The 21,775-nt window shown below is 39.9% G+C and overlaps 1 protein-coding gene across 1 annotated transcript in view; it reads left to right on the plus strand.

The window, feature by feature from the left end:
* The window catches only part of LOC309703079 (Fc receptor-like protein 5), a 77,565-nt gene that overhangs the window by 51,834 nt on the left and 3,956 nt on the right, over window positions 1-21,775 (plus strand). The window contains exons 7-10 of the mRNA XM_082527783.1: window positions 8,599-8,862; window positions 8,947-9,156; window positions 10,511-10,792; window positions 21,607-21,714. Of these exons, the coding sequence (XP_082383909.1) occupies window positions 8,599-8,862; window positions 8,947-9,156; window positions 10,511-10,792; window positions 21,607-21,714 (864 nt within the window). The remainder of the gene's footprint in view (window positions 1-8,598; window positions 8,863-8,946; window positions 9,157-10,510; window positions 10,793-21,606; window positions 21,715-21,775) is intronic.

A 21,775-nucleotide genomic window follows, 5' to 3' on the forward strand; every position in this document is an offset into this window, starting at 1 on the left:
CTTTCATCATTATTTTTTTTAAATATTTGATTTTAAAAAATATGAATCAAAAAGCTTAAACAGTGTGTGAGAGGGGCACGCCCATTAAAAGAGAGAGAGAGAGAGAGAGAGAGAGAGAGCTATCCTATGAGCATGAAAAGAAGTGGAGGTTTCAGTGACAGTAACCGACTGTGGGACACAAGATGGCAGTAATGTAAAGGATCACTTTACTGGGACCAAACAGCAAAGCAGGCTTCTTCATCGTATTTCTACCTTTTCTCGTATATCTTCTTCTTCTTATCCCTGCGAAGTGTATAATAAAATAATAATAATAAAATGTCTTAAACACCAATATGAGGACAAGCTATCAAGTGTAGTATCACTCAGTTACATCTCTTTTGCTTTGTTAGGCTGCAGTTTAACATCTATAAAAAATATGTGCATCAGGAAACCTAACAAGAAACACAAATGTGCTTACAATATTCATACAGTGTTTGAAGACTGTGCCATTTTAACATCAGTTCAAGTTAGATTTCTGAAATATTTCCCCCTTTGGAAGAGGCTCACTGTGTGGTTTATTAAGATAAGATAAGATAAGATAAGATAAGATAAGATAAGATAAGATAAGATAAGATAAGATAACTCTTTATTGTCATTGCACAGTCATACATAGTACAGTAGTACAATGAAATTGGAAAAACTGTCCTACGTCGGCACTACATATAACACAACACGACACGATATGACACATCACAACGTAACAAACAACACAACACAGTATATTAACTTAGTATAAAAAAGAAGAATAAGTGTATGTGTATTAAAAACAACAACAACAACAACAAAAAAAAAAAAAACCCACTCATTCTGCAATAATGCAGCAGCTACTTGTCAAGAAAGAGAGACAAACAGAGAGAGGGGGCAGGACTTCATTTTTGTTTGAGGACTCTATTTCTATTTGTTTTAGCTCATTCACTTCCTGTGGCTGAATTTGTGACCAAAGCACAATTTCACCTGAATGGAAAGATTTGTATCACCGTGCATTAGTGTAATGCAATAACTTACATTAGTAAAGCTCAGCTTTGTCAGTTGAGATAAAAATTAAATAAAGGTTATGTGTAAATTCAATGAAGAAGCTCTATAATCACACACACCCACATTGTCAAGCTGATTGCGACATCACTGGTCTTGTCCAATCATCTTTCTGCCACCCTTCTTAAGACAAATAAGCCTTCAGTCCACGTACTTTAAATGTCACTGCACATCTATCATTCTCACTTGCAGATGCCTTCATAATGATCGTCTGAATATATGGACAATAAAGAACTGTGGCCTGACCTGACTGTTGAGCAGGCCAGAGAGAGTCGAGCTGTACATAGTTCTTCTATGTACAGCTCAACCTGAAACTGCAATAAATTGTTTCAGAATCCCATTTGGACCTTAAATTTTGCATTTCACTTAGTGAGTCATTCAAAACTACATTGTTAAGTTTAGAAAAGGGAAAGAAAGTTCTAATTTAATTCCATATTCCTCCTTTAGTGCTGTGAAATGGTCAGCATATAACTAGCTAAATTTCATCATCTGTAGTATAACAGAACCCTGTTATTAGTGTTGGTTTATACAGTACAAGAATTTCCCACCCAATCATGTCTTCATTACTTAGGAATTCTGCTTTCCTGCTGACTTGCTCTAAAATTACACATCTAAAACACAAGATGGTGCCGAGGCTCTTCAACTTCAGTTTTCATTAAAAAAAATTATTGTATCTTATGTTTAGACTTCACTACTAGTTCACTATATCTGTGGTTCATTCAATATACACAAAATGCAATTTTTTTTTATTCAAACAGGGTTTTAGTGGGCAAGAGAATCAAATAATAGACATGGACATGAATATTGTAAACTAAAGCTCGTTTAACTTATGGAAGAAAAGCATTGAAACTACATTTCAATTCAAAACAGAGAAACAAAAATAATATCCCTGGCCAAAATTGGGCAGACTTAAAAATAAAGTGCTATTTTAAGTACTTTAAGTACATTTTCAAATGGTATTGTCTTTAAATAATAACACTAAAAATTTCAGCATAAATGCAGTTTTTCCTTCTTAAAAGAATAAGGCAGTGTTGTGGAAGTTTTCCATTTAATAAAGCCTGCAGACAAGCTAAACCAAGCTTAGTGAGAGAATGCATCATCGCGGGACAGACGATCAGCAGAGTCTGTAAGGCTACGTCCACACTAGCCCCGATAGATTTGAAAACGGCGTTGTCATCTGAAAACGCTCCACGTCCACACTAGCATTTTCAGTTGTTTTCACAGAGTTGTGCGTCCACATTGAAACGGACGAAAACGCTTACGTTCCAGTCCTGGGGATTAAAGAATTTGAAGAAAAGCTATACGGAGCATGAATAAACAGATATTAATCTTTAACAGCGCTGTCAAAATTGAAAGCAATCAAAACAACTGCTGTATAAAGCACTCCGCTATCTTTGTTTAATTGGTCACATGACTGTATCACATGACTAAAATGCATCATCGATTTAGAAAGTCTGCGTTTTGGAGTGTCCACACTGTGACCGGACAGCTCTGTTTTGAAATGTTTGTGTTTTTGAGAGCGTTTCCAGGACAGACAGCTGTGGGTGGGTCCCTTCTCAACTGGCCCACCACTGCAGCGGGCAGTCTGTCTCGCTGATGGCAGTTTCTGCTCTGTACAAACTCAGGGCCGTTTTACACTGGGCTTCCTCATCTGAATCAGAGTCTGAAGACAGAGGAGGAGGCTCTTTGTCTTTGTTGGCTCCTTTGTGGTGGCATCTTTACACTGTTCCTGCAGCAGGGCCTCAAGGCTGGGCCAAACCTCTTCTCGCTCTCGCTCTCTAGTCAAGACTGCCTAAACCAAGACCAAGACAATACCAAGACCAGAGGGTTACAGACCGAGTCAAGACCAAGACAAAGTTGAGACAAGACCAAGATAACAAAGTCTTTAAACCGCAGCCAGATGCTGCTTCGTTTACGGGTGTCGGGCATATTTATGTGTTTTTGCAATGCACTCGCACAGCCCTCCTCACTGCTGTCCACTGTCTCACTCAGAAGAGGATAGACCCATGCTCTACTTGACTGTCGCGTCTCTCACCCTCTCTGTTTTTCACATAATGATATTATCCTATATCCTCATATGTGATTGGCCACAATATGGAGGGATTGGAGCATAGCTGAGCCACTGTGTGAGAGCTGAGCAGCGAAAGGAAATTAAGTGAGGAGCCGGCTCTCGCTCAATGGAAGTCGACTCTGATTCACTACAAAGCACTCTCTAAGCACGGGTCTTAGAGCTAATGCTTTTACGCATGACACATTATTGTATGTTACGTTGTGTGTGTCATGGATACTGTTGACTCCAAATCTCCCGACCACTATGTCGATCTGAGACAGCAAGACCGAGACAGTGAGACCAAAACAAGACCAAAGTCCATCGAGACCAAGACAAGACCAAGACCATGTAAAAGTGGAGTCTCGAGACATCCAACTCTAATAGCTACATGGTTGGGATAGGTCCTTTGTGAAGGCAGTCTTAGGGTACGGCCACACTAATACGTTTTCGTTTGAAAGCGCATCTTTTTCTCTCTGTTTTGGCCTCCCGTCAACAGTGAAGGAAAAAAGCAACGTTTTGTAAATGCATACATTTGAAGACGGTGCTTTCGCGTCGCAGTGTGGACAGCAAAAATGGAAACTTTTTGAAAACAATGACACATTTTAGTCATGTGATGCAGTCAAGTGACCAATTAAACTGAGATAGCGGAGGGCATTATACAGCAGTTGTTTTGTTTGCTCTCAATTTTGACAGCCCTATTAAAGATTAATATTGGTTTGTAGATGGTTCAGATAGCTTTTTTTCCCAATCCTTCAATTCTTACTCGCAGCAACAACTCCACCTCCTTCTTAGTCCATTTAAAAAACTCGGTGCTTTTCCTCGACATTTTGCTGCGATGTTTCAAAGAGCCGGAAAGTAAATAAGCAGCAGACAGAAATGAGGCAGGTCGAATCTTCTTGTGTTTCACACATGCGCAGGACTGGAACGTTAGCGTTTTCGGCTGATTCAATGTGGACGCACAACTCTGTGAAAATGACTGAAAAAGATAAAATGGACGCGGAGGGTTTTCAGACGACAATGCCGTTTTCAAATCTATCCGGGCTTGTGTGGATGTAGCCTTAAATTTCACCATGTAGTTTGATCGTTGCAGACCTCCATGGTGTGATGTGGGTGGCAGAAAACAGGTAAAACCACTGAACATGAGACATATGTCTCACATCCAAGAAGCTCAGGCCCAAACCTGTAGTAGTTCAAGAAAGTAATTATTAATCTACACACTAACTGTCAACTATAGAACTTTTTGAAGAAACAGTAAGAATAAGTTAAAAAATAGTTTTATTTGCCTGCATGGCTCCAGGACAGTCACCAGCTTTTGGAGAAGCAGCCTCTTGATTCTTTAGTGGACGAGAAACCATATCCAGTGTTGAAAACTGGTTGTGGATGTGAGGTTTTTAAAGTATTTAAAGTGTACAAAATAAAATGTTTTATAAATGTGGCTTGCACTATTAGTGTTTAATAGTCATTAAAACTAGAAAAGTGCTGCATAAACCCCACTCTGTGGTATTTCTTCTGAAACTGAGATGTTATTTGATCCTGAGCTTCTGTCTCTTGGCAGAAAAGGGGAAACACCTGTTAGGTTTTGTATTGTTGATTGTCATTTATGCTTAGAAATATTTAACCATATATGCTTAGAGGTGTATAATCATTTGTAGATTGAAAGAATGTCTCATTCTAGGAGGTCTGTAACAACTCTGTGTAGCATGAAGAGGGGGGTGCGTTCACTCCTCTACAGAGTGTTCTGGCATAGATCACACACCTCCTAGGAGAGGTCGTATCTTCTCTTGCTGATATATGGTATAGCAAACACACGTATATCTCTTTAAGTATAAGAGCCTTTTGTTCAGATGGACCCGCTAGACTCCTGGCACCAGCTTTGGGGAGTCTTCACAGGGTCACATCTTGACCTCACACAAATCACACACACACACACACACACACACACAGGCAAGGTACTCTTTGTGTGTATGTAGACGTCATATGTTAATGAACCTATGCATATTCATGTAACCTCAATAAAAGAGTAGTGTTACGGGAGAACGGACGAGAGCAACTGGGGTCAAGCGAAGGAACAGCGTTTGTCCGGTTCTCTCCCGTGCACGAGAAACATGAAGAACATTGCCTACTTTGTGTCTTGCTTGCTGTGTAATTATATTGTCCTCAACGTTCCAGCGAATAGGTTCAAGCTACAAACCTATCAACCCACTGCCCATGAGTTATGCTGTTTGTACTAAATGGGTGTGCTCTGTTATATATATATATATATATATATATATATATATATATATATATATATATATATAAAATACATACAAAAATATGTGCATCAGGAAACCAAACAAGAAACACAAATATAGCATTCACAGGGTGGCTCTGTTTGCAGCTTTGCTCTGCTCTCCAAACATCAGACTGACAGTGTTTTGTATGTGGTCAGCTCAAACAGGTGTACATTTTGGATTTGCTTTAATAGTTCTCAGTGGAAACAGTTTATAAAAGAGTCAGACAGTGTTTTATTTTACATTTCAGTTTTGATTTTAAAAACATTACTCACATTCTCCAGGAACCAGCCCACTGTGTTGTCACTGACACAGCTTACATCACCATGAAAACAGCAGCACGAGTAATCTGAGAGAGAGGGCAGGACTTCCTCTTGCTTCATGCCCACTTCTGCTTAAGGACACTATTTCTGTTTTGCATTAGTGTAATGAAATACTTTAAATGAATCAAGCTCAGCTTTGTCAGTTAAGAAAACCTTAATATTGTATGAATCTGTTTTCTTGGTTGTTTATAAAGTTCTGTACGTAACATAACCTAAACACTTCACATTTAAAAGTTATCCTGAAATTGTGATCTTATTTTGCCTTTTTAGCTGCTCAGTCACGCTGATATTTGTATAATAAAACTTACTGTTTGTCTATTTTTTTCGGTTTAGTTTTTATATTACAGTTCTTTTCATAAAGAAAGTACCTGATGTTTCTGCAGCAGCAGGAGAGTATAAAGATGTCACACCATACAGTGGTCAGATCTTGTTAAGTTGCTATTTCTGTGTAAAAGGAAGGAAGCTGAGAGAAGAAGTTAAAAAAGTCTTTGTTTCCTTCTCAGCTCTTTGGTATCTGCTGTGCTGCTGCTTCACTCTCTCTCTTTACAGAAAGTTGTAGAAGTTTTCAGACGTGTCACTGCTGGATGTGAGGATGGGAGCCACTTTGCTCTGTGAGCTGGGCCTATTCTGTGAGTACATCACATCTATTACATCTATTGTTTGATTAATACTGATCCATAAACATGTTTTAGTAAGAAGAACAGAGCATGAGTTATTTGTACTATTTCAGGTCATGTGATCAGAAGACTCATGTTTTGTTATAAACATGTTGTTTGATGGTTCACTCTAATCTGAGTCGGTGTGTGGAGCTGGTTTAGTTTATCTAAGATTTATTGTCATGGTTTGCTGTGTGGCAATTCAAAATCCGAGTAGAAAAAAGTTATATTTTTTACTGTAAAACCCACAAACATGTTTAACGAATCATTTTCATAACTTGAAATGCAAATAGAAATTCTACATTTCTAGAAAATTATGCACAAGTTTTGCAAACAAAGTTCTTTAATACCATTTACCTAAAAATGCAGCCAAGGCCTCAGGCGTTTTTTATATAACCATTTAAATCTATTTACAGAACAATCAGGTGTGCTGCATCAAATAAGAAGGCACACAAATTACTTGTGCCACTTCAAAAAAAATAGTTTATGTTCAGTATGAGACAGAGGAGAACACCACAGGCCTAAACCCTGCAGGTCCGACAGCAGGAGGTGCATCAGTCCAGTTGTCCATGTGGAGACAGCGTTTACACTGGAATCTGCCTTTGGTGACTTTTTTGGAGCAACACAGGCGGGACAAATCAGACCTAACAACACAAGGGAAGCAATACCAGACACACTGCACACAGGACAGGGGATATCAAAATAAAACAGGAAACATACGACAGGCACAGAGGCACGACGTTGACACTGATCAGAGAGAACACGAAGCACAGGCACAGGAGTGACAAACTGCGACATGAGACACGACTGACTGGGGAACATGAAAATAAACATGAAGAGCACACACATTCTGTAGACATAGATAAATACATGTCTATCTATCTATCTATCTATGAATGACAGAACTAAACATGAGGGGCACAGGAACAAAACCCAAGAACTAGAAATCACAAAACAAACAACAACTAAAGCTAGAACTACAGATCCACAAACAATAAGACTAGTAATAATAAACCAGGGGTAGGTACCTGGTTGCCTTTGGTTGCGTTTAGTTTAGTTTAGTTATGTTTCACTTAGGTCTTCTGTGTTAGTCTGTCATGTTTCCTGTCTTCTGGTTCATGTTGTCAAACTTGTCATGTCTGCTTTCCACTCTGTTTCCTGTTTTATGATGATTGACAACCTACAGAGACATATTTGAGTGTCGCTACTTTGATAATGTCTGAAGTTTCTGTCTTTGTTTTAGTGCTCTGTACGCTTCTCTGCACTGGACACGCTCAAGGTGACAAAACACTTTTCACTTTTTTTGTGTTTGTTTTTCATTTATCTTACTTCTGTTTACATACTACTGTTTCAGTCTTAAGCACTTTACATTTTTCTTTTTATTTATTTATCTATATAACTATCACTATCTTTATAATTTTGTGAATATAAACTAAGGTTGTGCCTTCAATAGTACATGAAGTGTTTCAGATTGTTAACTGTGTGGTTGTGTTGGATTCTAGATGCTGTGCTAACTATTGAACCCAAATCGTCCAGTTTTTTCATTGGAGAGTTTGTTACCTTCAAATGTGACATGAATGAAGGAGAAGACACTGACTGGTTTTACAAAATCAACGGGGATGGTCGAGAAGTTTTCTCCTACAGGACAAACAAAGACTCCAAATTAGAAATTACATCTACACGTGACAGTGGTGAATATCAGTGCATTGGTGACAGGAAGAGCTCACATGATAAAAAGATCAGTAATACTGTCTCTATAACTGTATTAGGTAAGTCTTCAGTGACCGACAGCATAAATGTATGATCCCTGTTCAAATACTCAACTGAACAACATTTAATTAAATTTGTCATTGAAACTTGAACTTTAACCAGGACCAGTGTAAAGTCAGTGCGTCAATACTCACAAGTTGTCATTAACAAAATTAACAAATTGAGTTTTAACAACAGAGTCAATCGTGGATGAAATTAAATTTAACTACATTTCTAAAGGAAAAGAAGAAACATGAAAAGCTTCATGAAGTTTAAAGTGATGATGTTTCTGTTATCTAAACCAACTAACCAGCATTAGTTTACATTCAGGGCCATAGAATGGACAAACATTTAGACTACGGTTATTTAGAGATCAGCAAATATTAATGTAAATATAAACTGTATTTTTTTTAATGTTCTTATGTTGTTATAATGAAAAACACATATTTATTTTTCTTCCTCTTTCATAACATCAGATAAACCCAGGGCCACACTGACAGCAGGAACAACAATCATACCAGTAGGGGGCAGTGTGACACTGACCTGCTCTGTGCAGAGCTCTGATGGATGGAAATATGAGTGGTTCAGACGAACCCAAACAACCTCTGAAGTTCAAATCAGAGATCAACAAAACAGAGATATCAGAGTATCTGAAGGAGGAATCTACAGCTGCAGAGGAACAAGAGGAAACCCAGTTTACTACACTGATAGAAGTGATGATGTCACCATTGAGAAAACCTGTGAGTTCAGTATTTCTTTTTAAAAATGTATTTTTTTGATTTCATGTTTCTGTTTGTATCTCAACTGTTAATATGTGTAAACAGTTTCCAATAAAGTTGTTGTAAAACAACAACCCAACTGGCCTCAGATATTCAGAGGTGAGACGATCACTCTGACATGTGAGGTGCAGGAAGGAGGTGAAACCACTGAGTGGGAGTATGAATGGAGAGGACCCAGCACACCCACACAGTGGACACACAATAATGATGTGACATTCAGAGTTTCTGAGTCCAGCAGTGGCCGGCATCACCACTGTTTTATTCAGAAAAAAAACATTGCATGTAGTTTTTATCATAACTCTGGTTTTACGTGGCCTATCAACACAATTTAAAAACTGGTATATAGTTTGAAGTCCGCACGTTCGACCCAAGTTGAAATGGAGACTCTGGGCCCGTCAACCACAGAGGGTTAATCAAAAAGCCTTAAGTTGGCTAGTTATGTAATGGGCTAATGTTTAAAGCTTTGACTTGAGTAAAGTAACTCATATTACTGCTACTGCTAAGTAATGTTAGCAAAGTTCACAGGATATTCCATAAATCTCCATGCCGTAACTAACTGTATAATAGCGCTGCCGTATTGTATCACACTCAGTGCATTTCAATCACTTCTTCAGTGTGATAGCTAGCAAAATAATAATCATAATTTTTAAAAATAGCATGTGTAAGGTACACTTACTGGAAAATGATTTACTAGGACTCACCTATCATGCGACTGGAGAGCGCAAACTACGCCATTGTTGTTTTCCATCAAATACTCATTAAAACAGCAACCTACAGGTATGTTAGCGCACTCATTCCTGACTGTTAGGGGGAGGGGCGGGGTCACATGTTGAAACAGACAGAGGTGCAAGGCAGCACATTTTGCAACTCATTTTATTTTTCTATCTGATAAGAAAACTATTCAATCAGATAGTTATTTGTGGTGAAAGAAATACAGTTACACTTCCAAGCACTTTTAAGCACCACATCTGAAATTCAAACTGTTGAGTCTGTGTTTCCACAGGCCCCACTAGTTTAGAGACTTATTCCTCATGAAGAACGGAAAACAAGACCGTTCTTCATGAACATCTTCAACCAGTCTTTAACTCGCTAATGAGGGAGAGCTTTGGTCAGAACCAGGCAGTGGAGCAATGCTCCTCACCTGTCTCTAGCCCAAATCCTTCAAAGAGCAGCTCTCCTCGCAGCTATTTATTCCCATGACAGTTACAGTTTACACAATACAACACAACACCTCCTACCGTAAAACTCCCCAATGGTTCTAAGACAAGGCATTGTGTGTGTGTGTGTGTGTGTGTGTGTGTGTGTGTGTGTGTGTGTGTGTGTGTGTAAGCACCTGTATGCATGTGTATGCATGTGCAAAAAGAGTTGAAGTGAACAACATGCTTATTAACACCTCTTTTATCATTCTTATTTAAAAAAAATTAAAATAATTGCTCTCATACCATTTCAATTTGGCCTCATTCTTTCCTATGTGTTGTTGGAAACTGGAAATTTAAGAGGTAGTATACAAGATGTAAAATGAAGGCATACAACATCAGGGCAGTGTGATATTGACCTTTGTGTTGGGTTTAATATATATTTTCTTTCTGTCTTTGTCTAAACTCAACAGCAGATCAACCAAAGGCCCAAATAATGTCTGATATGAGAGACATCCCAGTAGGGGGCAGTGTGACCCTGACCTGCTCTGTGAGCCCATCATCATCATCTGGATGGAAATACTACTGGTACAGAGATGAGAAATCCTCTGAAGCCCTGACCACACAAGATGCAGTTTTCCACTCAAATGGACAAATCAGTGTCTCACAGGAAGGACTCTACAGGTGCAGAGGAGGAAGAGGAAACCCAGTTTACTACACAGAGGACAGCCAGTCAGTCAGCATTGGGAAAACAGGTGAGTTTTTTCTGAACATGAATAAACAAACATGACTTTTATAAATCTACAACATATCTGGCTTCAGATATACAGAGCAGAGGCAGTAAGAAGTATATGAAAAATACACAGAGTGGGAAGTATAAATAAAAAAACTACAAAACATTGAAGGAAAAGTGTATTGAGGAAGCTAAAAATTTCACTGCATGATAGAGACTACAGGTGTAAAGAAAAACTGAAAAGTGCACAGCAGTTTTCTGCAGACTGGAGTAATTACTTCATTTTGACAGTATTAATTTTGTTCTCTAGACAATATTTAGATGCCAATATGATTCTACATATTGTCTGGCTCCATATCTATACATTACTATACATATCCATATGTATAGTTATTATTGTTAAAAATTTACACTGGGTGCAGAAAAATGCAAGAGCTCTTCTGAATTTAAACATTTTCAAAGTTTTACACCAGCACAGTGCCATGTTTACTGTGTAAATACAACATGATAAAGTAGCAGTATAGTTTGTTTGTTTTTTTCTCTGCAGAACTGACATTAACTGTATTTGAATTACCAAGAGTGAATCAAAATATTGTGTCGGTTTAAAGAAAATCTTTGCTCTAGTTACTATAGCAACAGGAAACAATATGAATTACATAGACAAAAGGTAGGTTTTACTAGTCTTAGACTTCATGGCTCAGTTGCCATGCAGTAAAAGTAATTGTATATTGCACTGCACTAGCTGGAACCTATCCTGGTCCTTTCTGTTACAGTGCGTTCACACCGAATGCGATAGACGTGACCAAAAAGCGCCAGACACCCCTAGCTGATCTCGTGCACATTCGCACCTCGAAGCGCGTCCAAAGCGAACTGGTCGCACGTGAAGCGGAAATGTGGGAGGAAGTAGTGTCAGACACAGTAGCGGTTTTTGATACGAGCAATACGGGCGGTTGCCCGGGGCGGCATCGTGGTGGGGGCCGGCATCACGGGCATCGGCAAAAAATAAATAAATTTGCTCGTACTCATGCTGCCCTGATGTCATGTTAGCGCATATAGAGATTGACAGACCACGTGACTTTCGCGCATTGCCTTGTGGGTACGAGTGGCAACAAAATCAAAACACTGCATCAAGCGCTAGCATTTCCAGCACCGGTAATTATTAATTCTATGGTTTTAATCCCTACTTGCATTTTATTTGCCCCAAAAACAGTTATGTACAAAATGAGGTCCGTACAAAGACAGACTTGACGAAAAGGCAAAAAAAAAGTACGAGGAAAAAATCAAAGGAGTGAAAGGGTTAGACCCATACGAGCATACAGAGTGGAGTAAGGACGTTAGTGTGCTGCCCAAGTTTCATCACACACATATTTATTATTATATGGTCCAAAGTGTGAGTGCATACACTCACAAAATGTTTGGTAACTTGAGATCCCAGCCCAGGTCCAGTTTACTTTGGTGATTTGGACTATTCCATTTCACAGCTGTTGTTAATTTTTTTTCCTTTATCTCCTGTACAGGCCAACACAATCTATGTGTCGTTTCAGGTTGTAGTATTACACAACATTTTCAGATCTAATAGAAATAAAATATGTGTTTTGTAATTCATTCATTTTATTGTCTTTATTTATAACTGGCATTATTGTTTCATTCTATTATACAGTCTTACAGGAAAGAGGCAAAATTGTAAAAATCCATTATGCTTTATTAGCTGCTTCGGTGAAAAACAAATCAACAATGCAAAAAAAAAAAACAATATCAAAACAACATACTGGAAAACAGTTATTCATCACTTGATTGCTTCAATACAACACTTGGGCACATATATGCAGGATGTTTCGTGGCTGTTTTGATATCGCTCTCTCTCTTAACCGATCAAATCTCGCTGTGGTAGCAGCTTTAAACTCGGTATGACCCCGGTTGATAGAGGGTGCCCAGTCTGGATCGCATTCCAGCATTTTGTAGGCTGGTTTTCCTACAAAACACTAGTGGTATGCGATACTGCATATTTTGGTATCGATCCGATACCCATTAAATACGGGCCAGTATCGTATTGGTATTGGTAAATATTAATACCAATACCAATACTTTTTAATAAATAAGGTGGATGTGTCATTGAATTGCTTAATCTTAATTAATTTTCATGACCTTAAGTGTTTTTGTGTCTTTATTATTAAATAGCTGAAACCCAGGACATAATTAGGACAAAGTTTATAATTAAATAGAAAATGCTTTTTTAATGTAGCTGGTCTGCGATGCCACTGCAAGTGAGATGGACTCACCTGCACTGCATCTAAAGTCACGCCTCGCCAGCTTAAAATCTGTGCTCTGCTTGTGTTGTTGTTGTTGGTGATGTGTACGGCCGGCAGCGGGAGCGCTGCAGCCGTTGAATGTACTGTTACAGCAACCATTGCATTTTTGTAAGGGTGGAAAACCCTGGGGAAGGACTGGCTCAGGGTGAACCAGAGGTTGGTGCGCCAGCGGGACCTGCCAAGCTGCAGACCGAGGTGCGCGGGGGTACTTCCACGCCCGAGGGTGGCATGCTCTCCTCCAACAGAGGCCAGCACGCAGCGTTGTCCTGCATGCCGGCCGCCTGCCCAGCTGCCTGTGAGCCCCCGCTCACTTCAACGCCTGCTGCGCCGCAGCTGTTTGTTGAGCTAAGTCACTGGCAGTGTTGGTCAAGTTACTTGAAAAAAGTAATCAGTAACTAATTACTGATTACTTCCCCAAAAAAGTAATCCCGTTACTTTACTGATTACTTATTTTCAAAAGTAATTAATTACTTAGTTACTTTTTAAAAACACGATTTACAACCTGAAGAGGTGATAAAGCGATAGATCTTTCAGCCCAATTCTACTTTTTCTGCATAATCCATCATACAAAATGTAATCAAATGGAAGTCTCTTTTTTTTTAACTTGTTTTATCAGTTTTAATCTTTTAACTTTATGCATCAAGCAAAAATTTAATTATATGCAACATTCTCTGACTTGAATAAATTAGTTTAACATTTAAACCTATTTTCTACACATTCCAGCACATAAAATAAAATATTTTTTGTGTTTACACTCACTCTTTCAAATAGATGCAAGTAAAACACAGCAGAAAATAAATAAAGTCAAAGACTAGCGGTCCTGTTGCTCTATTTTCACCTGTAAAGCAGGACTACAGTAGGCGGAGGTTTACCCTGGTGCAGGTGTGCCACGGTCAGTTGAAGGATACGGCAGTTTCTCTGTGAGTTTCCCATTACGTCGTTGCGCACTCGGTGCTTGCTTGGAAGTTTAGGGGGTTTTTTCCACTGTAAAAAGAAGTTTTCTTCCCACGCACGATGGACACTAATGTTTTTGTCACTTTTTATGGAATCAAACTCAAAGTAAGGTCAGTACTTCCACGCTTTAAACGCTGCACGCTCATACTCTCTCCCACAATCGATATGTGATCCATTGTTGATCTGCACACAGCTGTTGTCACTAACGGCGCACTCGCTTACGTCACTGTCATGAGACATTCTCGCAAAAATCACGGTTTTAGTAACGCAGTAATGCAGCGTTCCTACGGGAAAGTAACGGTAATCTAATTACCTTTTTTGCAATAGTAATCCCTTACTTTACGCGTTACTTGAAAAAAGTAATCAGATTACAGTAACTGCCCGTCACTGGTCCAGCTCCGGGGCTGCCGCTGGAGGCGCGGGTGGCCCCCAGAACCACCTCGTCACCGGTGCTGGTGGATGTGCAGGCGACCGCCAGAGTGGACACTTCCCCGTGGCTGGGCAGGGGGCTGGGGCGCCAATTCCCCCGCCTGCTCGCCTCAGTCGGGTGAAGGGGGTATGTGGCAGGTTGGGTTCTGTGATGCTGCTGAAGGTGAGATGGACTCACCTGCACAGCATCTACAATCACGCCTCGCCGGCTTAAAACCTGTGCTCTGCTTTTGTTTTGTTTTTTGGTGGTGATGTGCATGACTGGCAGCGGGAGAGTGGCAGCTGTTGAATGTACTGTTACACACAGCAAAATCTCCAGTGTTAAATTAACACTGGAGATTTTGCTGTGCAGCAACGATGTAATTATTGCAAGAATAAATGATGCTGCAAAGCATGAAAATGCCATCGGGTCTGCCGTGGTGGTTTAGTTATCAAGTTGTTTTTGTTGGGGTTTTTTAAAAGAAAAATCTTAAATAAAAAGTGCACACAAATAAGTAAATAAGTTAAAAAGGGGGAGAGGGAGCAAAGTGTGCCTGCTCTGCGCTGACACAGGAGCAGCGAGTCTGGCGACCTTGCTGTTTTGTCTTTGCCGAAAGCACAGCATCGCAAACAACAGCAGAACTTAAAGTAAAGAATCGATCTCACCAGGCTAGTATCGATCCGATACCGATGCCGACTTGTTATCGATACAATCGATATTTGGATCGAGCCGCCCACCACTACAAAACACAAAAAACATTAGCCCGCAAAGCCGCATTGAACAAAGCAGCATAGTGCAACGAATTCAATTCAAATCAATATAAGACTTATTTGTAACCTACAAATAAGTCTTATTGCAAGAATAAATGATGCTGCAAAGCATGAAAATGCCATCGGGTCTGCCGTGGTGGTTTAGTTATCAAGTTGATCGATTCCTACAAATAAGTCTTATTTGTAGGTCAACAATTATGTTATGATAAATTACTTAATAACTACAACAAAAGACTTACCATTGTTGAAATGCTTGGAGCAGACTAACATGTGAGCTGGAGTGTTTTGGAAAATTATATTTGGTCTGCAATCCAGGCCATCTGTTGGCTCTTTGTTACTTCGGAAACGTGACTCGAACAATTTCTCTACCACGACATAATCCGATAAAAACCGATCACTTTACCCGTCGGCTTCCCGTGGCTGTCATGCGACCAGTGTTGTGCCAAAAAGTGATTGTGTCTGTGTATTTTTTATGTGTAATATCTTTACGTATGTTCGTAAATAGACTTCGGTGAACAGGTTTTACAAAGGGGTTATATAGAGAATTTAAAAAATATCTGTTTTTAAAGTATCTTTACAACTCTCTGCTATTGTACTTACATTATAACCAATCCGGTCCTTTATCCCCACTTAAAATATTTTTACAGAACTATTGTAATATTTGCTGCCATTTCTGCTGTCCTCTTGGCCAACTTACTCTTACAAAAGACATTTTTAATGTTAATGAGATTTTTTTAACTGCATAAATAAAGGTTATATAAAAGTCACTGCCAAAAACTGATTGTGGCTTCTACCTTGTTACACGGATGTTGTTTGTGGCTCAAGATGACTTTATGTCATCCATGAGGGATGCATTTGACATATGTTTCACATATTATAGCCCAACAAGTTACTTATAGCAGTTTAAATACGAGGAATCAGTTTTTGGCAGGCAATTACTTTTTGGCAAAACACCGGCTATAGCAGTTAATAATACAACAGCTTCTTGCCATTCTTAGAGTTTCTTTTTATCGCTGTTCGACTGTTTTCATGTAAAAGCTAGTGGTGGGCGGATCGATCCAAATATCGATAGTATTGATCCCAAGTCGGCATCGGTATGGGATTGATACTAGCCTGGTGAGATTGATTCTTTACTTTGAGTTCTGCTTGTTTGCCATGCTGTGCTTTCGGCAAAAACGAAACAACCAGATCGCTGGACTCACCGCTCCTGTGTCAGCGGAGAGCACTTTGCTCCCTCTCCCCCACTTTTATGTTTCGGTGTTGCACTGACACGTCACGTGACTTAGACACTTTGGGGGTTGTTAAGTTATTTACATATTAATTATATATATTTTTTGTTTTTGTTGTTGAGAATTTTAATGGTGATTTTTTTGTATTATAGTTTATCAACAGTATTTGTTTTAATTTGTTTACTGGTTTGCGTGCACTTAAGATAAAAAAAAAAGAGTGCCACCACGGCAGACCCAATGGCATTTTCATGCTTTGCAGCATCATTTATTCTTACAATAATCACACGGTTGCTGTAACAGTACATTCAACTGCTGCAGCTCTCCCGCTGGCAGCCGTACACATCACCACCACCAAACCTGCAGGCTGCATGGTCCTGCGTTTCGGCACGCATGACCATGCAGGACCCCCGCGCACCTCGACCTCCGTCTCCAGCTTGGCAGGTCCCGCTGGCGTGCCAGCCTCCGGCTCACCCTGAGCCGCGCGCTGTCCACCCTTACAGTGATCACCCGGTTGCTGTAACAGTAGCCTACAATCAACGGCTGCAGCCTTCCTGCTGCCAGCTGTACACATCAACACCAAAAACAACAACAGCACAAGCAGCGCACAGGTTTTAAGCCGGCGAGACATCATTGTAGATGCAGTGAAGGTGAGTCCATCTCACCTGCAGCAGCATCGCAGACCACGGCCCGCCACAATAATAAAACATTTTTTTATTTAATTATAAATAAATTATTTCTCCTAATTATGTCCTGGGTTTTAACTAATTAATGATACCAAAGGAAACATCACAAAAAACACTTAAGGTCATGAAAATTAATTGCGATTTAGCAATTCAATGAGGCATCCACCTTATTTATTGAAAGGTATCGTATCGGTATTGGTATCGGCGATACTGGCCCGAATTTACTTGGTATCGGATCGATACCAAAATATGCAGTATCGCAAACCACTAGTAAAAGCCTGTGTGCGCTAGTACCGCTTGCCACTTGTACCTATAATCCTTTGCGGTTTTACCCCAAAATGACGTCATATTTTCAATCTCTATTGGGAATGGTACAGGCACCGATTGGTTTTCTATCGCCCATTTGCTGCGAGGCGTCCTCCGTTTGCGAGGTGCGCCTGCTGCTTAGCGGCACAGGGAGGAGAGGGCGAGGCGGCGGGGGATTCTCTGACTGGCTGGAGCAGCATCTAATAACCAACTCGCAAAATAAAACAAAATAAAAACAAACCAACAAAATGATAGAGACTTATAATTTGCACCGATGTTTTTTCTATACACGAAAGGCGAGTGCGAGAGCCCTCGGTGTGCCTGCTGAAGTCAAAGTAAACTTTATTGTCATCTCCACTACATACAGTCCAGTATATAGAGAGACGAGACGACGAGGCAAGCAAACAAACAATAAATATAAGAAGAGTTAAAAAATATATACACACTTTAGGACTCGGGGTAAAGGGATCAATAACAATGTAAAATTTATAATTTACAGTTTGAGGATTTAAAGTCTCACACAACCTGTTGACAGAGGAGGGGCCGGCTGCTTCCAAATAGAGCACATTTCATTCATAATGTTGTAAATCCAAGCCCATTATGTATTCATGATTTGAATCCTGGGTTGTGTGAAATCAGTCACCAGGGCCCTATTTCAGGAAGCCGGTTTAGAAAACTCAGAGTGAAAAACGATACTCAGGGTTGAGTAACCCCGAACTGTCCAACTCGGAATATTCGGTTTCAGAAAGGCTGATAACAATTAGTTCAGTCAACGCGGAGTTGCTTTAACCCCAAGTTAAGCGCGTGCACGAGGATACATAAAGCCCTGATTAGTGGAGCACAGATTAAGCGAGTCACCATGGAGACGGAGGGAAAGAAGGCGCGGTCAATGTATTTTACAGCGCTTGAGGCCGAAATTCTGATGATGGCAGCATATGCCGATAACATGCAAATTATGCGGAAAAAAAGTAACACAGCCTCAGCTGCAAAAGAAAGGGAGCATGCATGGCAAAACATAGCCGACAGAGTCAATGCGTGAGTGTTAATATAAACATTGATCTAGGGATTTCCACCCATTTAACACGTTATTTTATTTTATTTTATTTTTTATTTTATACATTTTATTTTGTGATGTGATTTGAGCGCAGGTGCAACCCAACAGGCCCCAAACGTTCCTGGCAGCAAGTAAAAATGAAATATAAAAATATAGTCCAAACAGGTAAGGTGTAATTGTATTATGAGCCATAGTGCTTGGTCTGTTTGTCCTATGTAAATCAATTGCAGTTAGAGGCTACATTAATTTCCCCTCTGTAAGCACTTATTGAAATTATCTGAGCACATTACAAGTACATATTTGCTTACTCTGTATGCTCAAATGTGGCCCGTTATAGCCAACAGAAAAAAAGCGGAGGCCCGAAAAACAGGTGGGGGTCCTCCACCACCACCACTCACAGAGGCTGAGCAGTTGGCTTCCACATTTGTGATAATGTTGGCAGCATCACAGATGATCTTCACAGTGCAGAGAACACAAATTAGCATCCATTACTATAATGAAATAATGTGTTAGTTTGAAATGCTACAGGGAACTATGTACCTGTACATTAATGCTGTGGAAAGACTTCCTGTTCACATAGTCTCCTTCATTTACTGAAGGAGCAATGATTGGAATGTGAGTGCCATCTGTACAGCCAATCACGCCTGGGAACCGTGAGAATAAATGTAACATTTAAGTAGTAGTCCAAGTATCACCACATCATGAATTAAATTTTGTTCATCCTGATACCTGCAATTTTGTGGCATCCCTCTTTGATAAATCTTGTGGGTCTATGATCGGGGAACACCACAAACGAGTACAGGAGACGTTTCAGTGCAACTGTAACATTCCTGACTGCCCGACAGACGGTAGCCTTGGAAACATGCTCAGCGTCACCAATATTATACAGAAAGCTCCCGTTTGCAAAAAACCGAAGTGCAATACAAATAATGTGTACAGAACTGAGAGGATGTCCGCGATGTGTCACATGAGCAATATTAGGCCTGAGGATGTTATTCAAATAAATTATAGATTGTGCTGAAAAACGGTAACGTTCACACAGGAAATCATCAGGAAATGATAAAATGTCCAAACGCGCTCTAATCACTCTCTCCCGGCAGAGAGCTCTGCGGAGGATTTGGGCTTCAACATCTACTGGCTCTTCAAGGAAGGAGCACGCCATGTCTGACACTTCCTACAGTCAGGTTTCCGACAAAGAGGCGGAGACAGTCAGGGTTAGTTGAAGTAAACCTGCTAGGGGGCAGGTTAGCTTCACGGAGTGTGTCGTCATAGTAACTCACTCAGAATTAATCTAAACTCGCTTTGTGAAACCGAAAACCCAGAGTTTTCGTTAACTCAGGGTATACTTACTCAGAGTTTGCACTAAACCGGCTTCCTGAAATAGGGCCCAGGTCCTCAGTTTAGAAAAAAGAGAAAAGAAGAGGAGGAGAAATGAGCAAAAGATACCGGAAAGCTGATGTGTCATTGGATAATAGCAGGTCATTTATCCTGACAGTCAGACTCATAATCAGACTTACACTTTACTCATTAGAAAAATTTATTTGAAATAATATTAAGATGCTCAAACAGAAAAACATTAAACATAAATATAACTATTTACAGAGAGGTGGGAATAAAAAGGACCCAGCTTAAAGTGGAAGAGCCTCAGGGAGAAGGAGGAGAAAAATAAGAACATTGTTTCTGCCGTGGAAAGCCTGCTGCCTCATCAGAAAACTACTGATTGCTAGAATGAATGGCTTTGGCTGGACCTGCCCCTTTGAACTAGGTCAGAGCATCACATCACCAGGCCCCTGATTGGTTGTCGCGGTGCGACTTGACGCTGGAGTTCAGATTTTTCCAACTCGAGCGGTAGATGAGATAAGCGGGAATGCACAAAATGCACCACACAAATTGCAGCGTGGATTTTACTTTGTGCTTCAAACGTGTCAGTCGTGCTACTTGGCTCCGCGAATCAGGCAGAAAAGCGCTTTCGCGATGCAAATCTGCTTCTGAAGTTTCGCGTGACCCCCAGTCGTGCTTCATCGCGCTCCTCCATTGACTTTACATGTAAACCTGAAGCTCTGGTCGCGTCTATCGCGTTCGGTGTGAACGCACCATTACTGAAGGATATCCTGTCACTCTGGGCTCCAGGCTGGGCTGGACTGGGACAAAAAAATCAACCTTGGCATTTTTGGTCCATGGAGCCTACCATGATTGCTAACTAAACGTACACTTTAGCTATCAGCAGTGACTTGTGGTCAAAGTAGCCATTCATTTTTACCTGAATCTTTGAGTGTCTCCCTTCCTAATTATGCTTTTTTTGCTTTTATTAATGTTTTTATCATTTAACCTTCAGTCTTTGGGCTCGTGCCTACTATGCCTGGTATATCATTGGTTAGTTATATCTCCCACCTGTCAGTATATTTTATTTGTATTTATTTTATTTTATTAGTTTATTTACTTGTATTTATTATTGCTCTTAATTGGTTTCCATGAAGCACTTTGGCATACATCTGGTTTTTAAATGTGCTATATAAGAAAACTTGTATTGTAATTGTATTGTATGTCCCTCCAGGCCTGGAGCCAGAAACATCCAGTAACCAGGTCTCATAGACTCAGGAGGCTGTTCTTGCTAGCACCAGCCATAAAAAAGTAGATGGAGTGATATAATTAGGAAGCGAGATTCAAGGATTCCAGTTAAATGAATGCCTACTTTGACCATCAGCCACTGTTAATAGTGAACTGTCACATATATAAGTATGTATGATACGTATATCACGCAGGGCCACCTGGGCCAAAAGTGCCAGGGCCAATTTCTTGTCCAATCCAGCCCTACTAAAGGTTGAGAAGATAATTTTTTCTTTCTCATGTGATTTTCCATAGAAATGACAAACTAATCAAAATGATATGAGATAGGAGTGTTGAACAGGTGATGTGACATTCAGATCAAAGTTTCTTTTGTATCGCTATTCAGGTAAATAATCACCAGAGAGCAGGATGGTGTAAAACAAGTGCAATCTTTCACTTTTTATTAGGAATAGTGATATTGTAAATAGTACTATATTTTTATGTTTTAAAATGTTCCTAAATTATGTGGATGAATCTGTATAAATACGTCTAATTAAAGCCTGGTATTATTACAGCAGCACCTGAGCCTGAAAGCTCTTCATTTCTCACTCCTTTGATTGTTGGACTTGTTTGTGGAATTTTACTGATTCTTCTTCTGCTGCTGTTGTGTCGCTTCAAAAAGGGTGAGACCATTTTCTGAAGTGAATATAAAGTAAATAATAAAATTCACATATGTAACTTCAA

Source organism: Aulonocara stuartgranti, assembly GCF_965226115.1.
Source record: "Aulonocara stuartgranti genome assembly, chromosome: 3".
NCBI lineage: Eukaryota > Metazoa > Chordata > Actinopteri > Cichliformes > Cichlidae > Aulonocara > Aulonocara stuartgranti.